At 44.5% G+C, this 10,302-nt stretch overlaps 1 protein-coding gene across 1 annotated transcript in view; it reads right to left on the bottom strand.

Moving 5' to 3' along the window:
* Positions 1-139: 139 nt before the first annotated feature.
* The window catches only part of Ostm1 (osteoclastogenesis associated transmembrane protein 1), a 30,650-nt gene continuing 20,487 nt past the window's right edge, over positions 140-10,302 (bottom strand). Inside the window, exons 4-6 of the mRNA XM_005363580.1 lie at positions 6,433-6,600; positions 4,831-4,996; positions 140-2,096 (exon numbers count right to left, since the gene is read on the bottom strand). Of these exons, the coding sequence (XP_005363637.1) occupies positions 2,041-2,096; positions 4,831-4,996; positions 6,433-6,600 (390 nt within the window). The 3' untranslated portion in view covers positions 140-2,040. The remainder of the gene's footprint in view (positions 2,097-4,830; positions 4,997-6,432; positions 6,601-10,302) is intronic.

The following is a 10,302-nucleotide window of genomic DNA, read 5'->3' as shown; positions in this document are numbered from 1 at the left end:
AGGTGGATCTCTGTGAGTTCAAGGCCAGCCTGGTCTACAGAGTGAGTTCCAGGACAGGCAGGGCTACATAGTGGGACCTTGTCTCGATAATAATAATAAATTAAGAAAATAAAAATCAATTACAGCACTACAATTTTCTTGGCATTTCCTTTATTGTAAAGCATAAGGAAAAAGGTTTCTCGTCACATACATAGCCCTGTGTGTACATTTTTCATGACCATAAGATGAAATTCTTATGCACTTCAACAGAACACTTAGCATATGTTTTTCAAATCTATTTCCGATGCAACTCATAGGGAGCGAAGATCTTGCTGAAGTGCTCATTAGCTTTTTATCCAAAAGCAATGGTTTGCACACAGGACTGAAAGGGGCTCAAGGAGCCACCACTCACCCTTCAAATGTGTCACCTTGCTAACATGTAAACTGGTTTCGTCTGCATTATTGAAGATTGCCTTCAATGGCCCTCAGCCACGGGCTTCCAATCCAGAGTGTCCTTAGTAACAGCAGCAGGAACAGTGACAGCACAACAAACCGCAACAGCACACTGGAACAGGTCCCAGCTGGTGAGAAAAGCTGAGACAGCATCATCTGATTGTCACATCTGAGGATGAGCCTGCTCTCACACGCGGCACGTGCGGTTAAACAGAAACCACGAAACACTCCCGTCTCCTCTTAGTGTGAATTACAGTCTGGAAGAGCCTTCAGACTCAGCAGTCAGCCAGGGAAGCCTCCAAATTTACAACCTGTCCCCACCCAGAAACAGAATTAACAAGCAAGATCATCAACTCTTATATCCCAAGAAATAAAACTGAAGGATACTGAAACAAAACATTGTTTGAAAGGTTGATGGAAACATTCCAAAGTAGACCTTGTTTCCTGACAGGGAAACGTGTGATTTCATTTCCGTCATATCGCTTTCATCCTTTACGTAATCAGAGGGGACATCACCTTGGCTGAAGAGCTTCCGGTGTGAAACTGTTACCCAGCTACCTCCCCTATAAACTATGCAGTGTCTGCTCAGTGAGCACCCTCCTCCCTGTGTGCTCCCTCAACTTTAGATTCTCAGTGAGCACCCTCCTCCCTGTGTGCTCCCTCAACTTTAGATTTTCAGTGAGCACCCTCCTCCCTGTGTGCTCCCTCAACTTTAGGCTCCGGTATTCCTCCTTCACCTCTCTCCAACTCTCCAAATATTCCAAGATGAAATTTTCATTAAAAAGCACAATTAAATACAGTGTGACACACTTGTACTACGTTTCATTTAGAGAATAAGTTACAAGTCGCCAAATAATTTAATGAAATTCACAATGTAAATCCATGGCATAAAATAAACCCATCCTATCCTGAAGCTAACAGAGAAGTCCAGTGATTTTAAATTACTTATGAAATAAAGGCAAAAATAAGGTGTAAAATACTATTTATAAAAGTCAAGTAAGAAAACCAGTTACCATACATCTTTTAACAAAGATGAACGTACGATGTGGCTCATCACGTCTGAAAATTGTTAAGGAGGTTTACAATTAGTGGTTTCAAATATGACTTCAGGGAAACTAGAGAGTGCATTATTTCAATGTATAATATATTAAATACTTATATATACACATACACAATAATACTGCAATGGGAAGTCATTTACATTACTCTTTGGGCCGGCTGCCATCTGGGTCGGCAATAGTGGCTAATGTGTATATGGCAGTCTCCAGCGGCCTGGGTTCTGTGGACTTCGAAGTGTCAATGAGGAGATATCAGGAGTGCCAAGTAGTCATACGTCCGCAAAAACAAAGTCCTTGCTGCTATTCTAACACATACACCTTAGAATATGTAACACTACTGTATCCGAAAATTAAAAATACAGAAATCTTTACAAATGGGTGGGCAGGGAAAGGAAATGTGAAAACTGTCGTTCAGAATACATTATAAATACGCAGCGCTGGCATTTCATAAGAAGGTGATGTGTCAGATCCTGGTTCATTGTCTCCTGATCATACGGTGGTCCAACCACCCACTCACACCATGTGAGGCTGAGTCCACGCTTTGCAGGTTTCAGGTGGAATTTTCTTGAATGTTGGCAAAACTGGTGCTTGACTTGAGACGCTTGGCTGGGGAGACACAAGCATTGTCAGTCCAGGCGCGCTCACGGTCTACGCGCAAACCACTGTGTCTGTCTATTTATTGGCTGAATCGGATTTGATCCAATTTTTTAGAATTAAACCTAACATGTTTTTTTTCTTTATAAACAGCATAAAATTAAGCTAAGTAGAAATTACCCATGACTTGTTTAAAAGCAGTATCGAATAAAACAGGCATCTATCCCCTCTTGAGCACTGCGATCTTAAATGTGTGGATAAAGAGCAACAGTAAAAGTCCAGGCTAGAAATCTGACCCTAAACACCCCTTAGGAGACAAAAAATGTCTGCAAAGCCTCTACAGCAGATATATTTAAGTATGAAGCCAGAGGAATTGTTCCTAAATCTAGAACGAGATGACACCCACTTATGGAACACTGTATACTAATGTAAGCCATGCAATGTGGCGAGACAAGAAGAGGGAGAGTATACGCAGAAGGAGCATTTCCTCAAGCAAGGCACATGCTACGAGCCTAAGACTGGGGGATTGTGGGTTTAAAACTAGCCAGGACGACATAGCAAGTTCCAGGCCAACCTCTGCAACACAGTGAAACCCTCAGACATGTATGCAAACACTTTTTGGGAAGGGGGACTAGGGAACTAGCTCAGTGGTAAAGGGTATTTAGTATCCAGCACCAAACCAGAACAGCAACAAAACTCCACCATTGTGCGTGTGTGTGTCTGAAAATGTCACAATGAAACTTATTATGTTGTATAATTACTACCATATGCTAATAAGGATAAAATTCAGTCAAAGGCCTCTCTAGTTTAAAAAGGAAAAGATTTACAAAGAAAACTGAGTTGTACATCACACGTACATGCACAAATAGACAGACCATTAACAAAATGGCACAACCAGCCATGATTATGATGCTCATGGGACTGAACCACTAGTCTAAACATAGACTCACGGCTCCCTGGCTAGGTCAAGTGTTTAGAACGGTTAAGTGCGAATGCTTCTCATGCTCCAGAGTCGCATGCTACGATCCAAGAGTGGCTGGCCTCGAAGGCTTGTAGCCCAGAGCAGGGCTGCAGCAGGGCCCTGGCACCTCTGTTCCTGTCTTGTTTAAACCCTGTCATGACTCCCATAGCCAAAGGCAAGAATCACAGCCTTAGCATGGCTTCTTGGACCAGTGGGCAGCTTTTAAGTGTACTGAGCCTGGGGTGGATTTGGAAACCAAATGAAATCAGTAGCTCAGGTTTTTGTTTTGGCTTGGTTTTTACTTACTTTACTAAAAACTGCTTCTTACTAATTATCAAATTACTTAATAAACTGGCAAGGTAGTAAGACCTGGAAATCCAAGGACCTGAAACTTGCTGGCCTTTCTAGTCTAGTTGGCAAGGCCCACATCCTCTAACTCCTACCCGAAGCATCATCTGTGGGTGTGTTCCAGTGTCCCTCACTCTGGGATGCAGTCACACTGTGCACCTCCACATCTGCACAGCTGTCATGACCGGGGTAGGGTCATCACACTGCGAGGCACACACTGTGCCTTCTTCCTTTACCACATTTCATTACAGTATGTTTTGGTTAACAGTGAGTAACTGCTTATTGAACAGAAGCATAATGAGAAATACATGAGCCAGACCTCATTGGGCAGACCTGCAATCCCAGCATGTGGGAAGCTGAGGCAGGGGGACTGCCGTGAGTTCAAGGTCAGCCTGGGTGCTCTTCCCCTACCCCAACTGATCTGCTCTGCTTCTCTTCACTGTGTTTTTCTATTCTCTATCTCCTGCTATCCCTCCCTCAACCCCCACAGCCCTGGCCATGTCTACTTCTTTCTCTCCCTGCTCTGGACTCTTCCAGATGCTTCTGGCTGTTCTCTCTTTCATGTTTACAATAAAAACTGTCCCCTCAACCATATCATGGACCATCACGTCATCAGCTTATGGAGGGAGGAAGGGAAAAGGGAAGAGGCAGGAGAATAAAGGTGGAAAGGGAGAGGAAGTGTCCATGAGGGCTCCTTCTGCACACTAGCGCTTGTGGGGATTTGTCGGGCATGGTTTTCCCACCCCCTTCTTCCTTTCTCTCATTTTTGTTGTTTGTTTGCTTTGTTTTTTTATTTATTTAATGTTTGTTTTTGAGATAGGGTTGAACTGTGAAGCTGTGGATGGCTTAGAACTGCTCTGTAGCCCAGACTGGCTTAGAATACAACGATCCATCCACCTGCTTCTGCCTCCTCAAGGCAGAATTGCCTGACATTATTTGATCCAGTATTTTCCCCATAAGAATTTTCACAGGAATAGTATTCTGAGGAGCGATACTAATATTAAATAGACTACATTATTATTTTGTTCAACAAATGCTCATGAGCACTGGCTGTGGCCAGGCACTTATTAGGTTCTGGTAAGACGATGATAAACAAGAAAAAAATTCTTCTTCTGACAAGCTTCACAATCCAATCAAGGAAGACGAATCCATCAGGCGGAACAAGTAAATGAAAGTTAAGCAGCCTGCATTATTCAGCTCACACCAGCTTACTGACTGAATGCCATTAAAAAAAGACCACATGGGGCAAGGAAGACGGCTTGGCAGGCAAAGGTGCACGCCATACTCTTTCTAAAACAGACCTACATATTTCTTCCTACTGGGCAAGTTGGGCATGCAGGCCAGTGGTTTAACACTGTCCTCCCAACTCCTCAACCCCCAAATCTCCTCACAGATGCCATTAACTACACAGAAGAAAGACTACAGCGAGGAACTTACGTAGAATGAGTTTGCGTTTCTTTTGTTCCGAGTGAAGGAAGCTACTAAGGTAGAAGACAACGGGCAGAAAGAGGATGAACACAGAAACAGCGACTACGGACACCGTGTCACTGCAGGTGACCGAACAGTTGAAGGTTCGACTCCAGAGCTTTCGGGTGATGTTCATCTGGAAAAATGCACATTATATTGTTATCTGATATCACACTTGTCTTTAGTAGATATATATAATCTTTTAGAACAGCCTTAAAAATCTACTGATAGTTGAGAATAGTTTTTTCTGCCAGGGAAAGAAGCTTGTTTACAATTAGTCACTGTATAAATTTATAACCACACAAAACGTAATACTCTAAACATATGATAATCACCAAGAAATGCTAGAATGTGAACCATTTTATCTCCCAGAGAATATACAGCTATAAAAATAGAGTTAAGATTCTGTTTCCTTGTTTAAAGTTTATTTATTACTGACAGCCTGCCATTAACCAAGTACAATCCTAGAACAGAGATATAAGATCAAAGTCCCATTAGGAGCAGCCACGTTAAGTGGTTTTTGCTATCCTCAGCACTACTGTTCTAAGTTGGTTTGATATTCACACTTATTCTTAACAAGTAAGTTTAGCTATTTTGACCTTGAGTTTTCTACTTTGAGCCAAAGATTTGTTTTCCCAAATAACTAATTCTCACGCATCTTATAGCCTAGGGGGCACGACTGCCACCTAGTGGTGATGTGTGAAAAGACAAGCTATACAGTGGAGAAAAGCTTCCCCAAGCCCCAACATTTGCTCTACCAACACTATTAACAAAAGCAGCACTAAATGCCATTTTGGGCATGGTCCCACGCGCCTGTAATTCCAATACTAAGGAGATGAGGCAGGAGGATCACTTCAAGTTCAAAGCAGGCCTAGGCTTCATAGTAAGACTTCCTTTTAAAAGAAAGTGTGCACACCACGTTCTCTCTCTCTCTCTCTCTCTCTCTCTCTCCTGTTCTTTGTCCTACCTACTAAATGATGAATTAAGAAACACTAAGTCAAACCGGGCAGTGGTGCACACACCTTTAATCCCTTGGGAGGCAGAGGCGGGTAATTTCTGTGAGTTCGAAGCCTGGGCTACAAAAGTGAGTTCTAGGACAACCAGGACTGTTACACAGAAAAACTTATCTCAAAAACCGGGAAAGAAGCACTTGGTCCTCGTCCTCATGTGGCTTTTATTTCAGTGAGGAAACAGCCATGAGAAAATGTTTTTAGGCTATCACATATATAAAGAAGTTAATCAACAGTTAAGTGACTAAGATCTCTGAAAACATGGCAGTAAAACGTCAAACCTCTTTAACCAGCACCACTGGACAAGAGCGCCACGCCCCTCAAAACCACACCCACTTTCTACTTTAAAATCAAAACGTGCCGAAGTAACTCATCCATGAGGAGCCTGGTTAATGGCCATCCTGGTTTGATACAGATCCATAAAACCTCACTACTTGTAACTACTGCAGATCCTTCTGGGTGAAGATGCCATGTATATTCCAGCGCACCCGCAAAGAGACGAGGACCCTGAAAGTGCACCCAACAGCTGCAAACCGTGAGCCATGCCAGAGCAGGTACTTACTGCATCTTCCACATCAATGCACAAGTGCGTGCCCGGTTCAGCCTTATTCTCAAGCCCGTTCATTTTCTGCAACTCAGTATAAAGGGTGCTCAGATTTTTGTATGCATCATTGCAGTTTTTACACACTTCGGAGTAATTTTTTGGTGAGAGAAGATTGTATGTGCGCTCCTGAAATGAGAAAGGTAGATAGGCGTATGACACACAGTACATATTGGACATGGCATCCCTGCATGTCAACCGCCTGACACCCTCTCCCTCCAAGCCCAAAGAGAAGACACTATGGTGTGTTAAAGTACTAGCCTGACCCCAGAAACAAACCCACAGCCATAGCCACCAGACAGATGAGACAGCACACCCTGGAGAAAGAGCTTCTTTAACAAATGGAACAGAAAACTGGATATCTGTGTCAGGACTGGACACAGATCCCCAGCCCTCACCGTACCAAAATCAACTGAAAACGGATCAAAAACCTTAATTTAAGACCTGAAACTTTGAAACTACTGGAAGAAAACATACAGAAAACACAAAGTTATAAGACTGGGCAATGAACGCAGCTAATGGCTAGGGTGGGGGTGGGGGTTAGGGTGCAGTCCTTGGAACCCACATGTAATCGGTCCCTCTGACTTCCTCATGTACCCCCAAGTAAATATGTGAAAATCATTCTAAAAGAAAGAGAAAAAGGAAGGGAGGGAGGGAAAAGGGGGAGAGGGAGGGAGAGAGGGAGAGAGAGAGGATACTAGGTGGCGCACGCCTTTAATCAGAGCATTGGGAGGCAGAGGCAGGTGAACCTCTGTGAGTTCTAGCCCAGCCTGGTCTACAGAGTGGGTCCAGGACAGCCAAGGCTACACAGTGAAACCCTCTTTAGAAAAAGCAAATCAAACCAAACCAAAACAAACAAACAAACAAACAAAACCCCCACAAAACTCTAACAGCTCAGGGAACAGGCATGAATCACAACCGAACTGCACGGGGCTGCAAAGCCCTGCCCAGCAAAGGTGAGAGTCCTGGAAGGAGGAGGTGACCTGCCAGCTGTTCCCTGATCTCTGTAGACTGAGAATGCAAGAAATACACACAGAGCTGAAATCAATGAACTCCAAAGGAACAAATAATCCAATCAATAAATGGACAGATGAGTTGATAGATCTCAAAAGAAATACAAGTGGCAATAAATACCTGAAAAAATGGCCATCAGATGAATGCAAATCAAAGCCACTATTCCATGCAGTCAGAATGGCCATCATCAAGAGAACAGTCAGCAGCTACCTGTCACAGCCAAGAGGTTCCACACATCTGCGACTTTCCTGTCACTCAGAGAAGTGTAACTTCCCCCTTCCATCTCTTCTCTAGCAGACTTTCCTTTACACTTTGGCCTACACCAGCACCTCAGGCTTCATTCCCTACTCTTCCTCGAAAGCCGCCCTCCCTGCTGCGTGGCTGCTGGTCCACCGTGAGTCTGACCTCCACCACAGTTTCGATGGCAGAGATGTCTTTCCTCCTCTCTGCCTCCACAGCCCAGCTGGAATGAATACACACAGGGTTTGAAAGTAAAGGGGAATAATCGGTAGAGGACTGACGGGACGTGGAAGAGAGACAAAGGAAGGCCAAAGGCATGATCAAGGCATAGCTTATATACATGTAAGAAAATAAAATGTCATATTAAAACTCATTGCTGTTTACAGTTAACATCCATTAATAACAAGGAATGCACAGAAGTCACTGTTAACCCAAGGAGGAGATAGTGACTGTGGGCTGTTATGACGGGAGGTTACTAGACCGCCTCGGCGAGGAGTCTTGAGGACTTGAGGGCACAAGGCAAGGGTCTAGAACCTTCTAGATCTGGTATGTGGGCACAAAGCAAAGGCATCTAGCACTCTCTAGGTGTCTCTTAATCTTGAAAACCACTACACAGGCCTCTGATGAATGCTGAAGAAGATGCTGGAGACATGAGTAGTTCACATGCCATGGAACTTCACTGTGTATGCACACACATGCACACACAAACATACCCCCACACAAATGTATGCATGCACGCACGCACACACACAAACATACCCCACACACAAATGCACGCGCGCACACACACACACAGACACACACAGTAATGTTTGATGCCAGCAACCCTCAAGTTCCGGCTTCTAGGCAGACGCCCGTCTAGTCAACACACCCTTACCTTTGCTCTCTACTTTTTTAATTATTTACCATGGAGCATGCAAAGGACATCTACTGATCATGGGGGTGAAAGAGAAGAGGAAAATCAGAGCAACTGGACCTACAATGTGACCTTTACCATCCAGCTGACACAGCATCTCCCCTTAAACTCCTCCAAGAAAGCACACATGGAAGGCTTTGCACAGACCCAGCACAGAATCCTGGTGGTGGTGGTGTGGGAGGGATAATACAGTTCCTTTTACTAAAACTAAAAATGCACACACTTTTGGTATGGCATTCCACCCCTAGGAATCCACTAAACACATTCTTATAAGAACTTCCGGTGATGTGCAAAAGGCTGTGAGTGGCAGTCTTTTGTAGCCGTCAAACACCAAAACAAACACCATCTGACCCGCTACGAGGAGGGACTAATTAAATAAAAGGTAGCATCATCACACTCTGAAAACAGCACAGCTTCTGAAGATGAGGGAGGGAGAGGGATTCTAGAAGATGGGAGGTGATGGCACATGTGTGGGCTTTGAGGACTCCTCTCTAAATAAGGCCCAGTGAAATGAGGCTGACGCCAGAACCTGGAAACACACTGCACGTGGGCCCACTTCAGCTCAGGAAGCCTCTCCTACACCCACAGCACCCCAGGAAGGTGCTACACCCTTCTGCCCACGACTACCTTAGACTCGGGACACAGGAGGCTGTCACAGTAGCCTGGCCCGTCCTCTCTGTGCTGTCACCAGGGCAGGCTGGGATTCGAGAGAAGCCACCTGTTAGCATCCACTGCTCAAGGTGGATCTGGTGCAGCCTGTGACTCTCCTCCCTGACCATTTGCCATGCTGAAAGCCGCTGTGCCACCTGTCACATGTCTGTTGGCTGCGCCCCATCACGCAGTCCCCACTACCCTATAAAATGCTGACCTATCCCTGGACTCAGCCCACAGAGCCATTTTACCTTCACTCTTAATCTATCCTCACCAGAGTCAGATGGTACCCAACCTGGCAGCCCTGCCCCACCTCACTGGGACTGTGTCAGATGATAATACCCAATCTGGCAGCCCCGCCCCATCTCATGGTTAGCATCATCTGAGTTGGATGTCTAGGAGCATAAGAGTATCATACTTAACATGTTCAAAACAGAATTCTTTTAAAATTGTATTGCATTTATTTATTATTGACTATTTATATGTGTGTGTGCATACATGTGCAAGAATGCACAGGCACACACTTGCTGTGCTGTGTAAGTAGTGGTCAGAGAGTCTGTTGGAGTGGGTTCCTACTTAGGACCATGTGGGTCCAAAGATTTAAGTCACCAGGCTTGACAGCCAGTGCCTGTACATCTCTCTGGCCCCAAACATTCTCCTCAAGGCCCTCCCCTGCGTCTCCCTGCAGCCTGGCCTCACACAAGTCCTGTTACCTCTGTGCCTCAGTGTCCTCTCAGTGAGGACGTCTGAAAACAGGGGGACATGAGTGAAACTGTGTGGAAACTTCTGAAGAACCTTTGTTCTCACTGAGTGAACCAGTGACTAACAATTGCTGGTTCTATAATATTTACCTGAGATTTTTTTAATTAAAAATTACTCCAATTTAAAAAGGAATGTTTTTCAAAATCTATTTTATGTGCATGGGTGTTTTCTGCATGTATGCATGTGTACCATGTTTGTGCCTGGTGTCTACAGAAGCCAGAAGATATTCAGTGCTCATGGAACTAGAG

The sequence above is a fragment of the Microtus ochrogaster genome, linkage group LG9, assembly GCF_000317375.1.
Source record: "Microtus ochrogaster isolate Prairie Vole_2 linkage group LG9, MicOch1.0, whole genome shotgun sequence".
In the NCBI taxonomy this organism is placed as follows: Eukaryota; Metazoa; Chordata; class Mammalia; order Rodentia; family Cricetidae; genus Microtus; species Microtus ochrogaster.
Note: the sequence above shows the minus strand (reverse complement) of the source record. Positions and strands in the feature narration are given on the sequence as shown.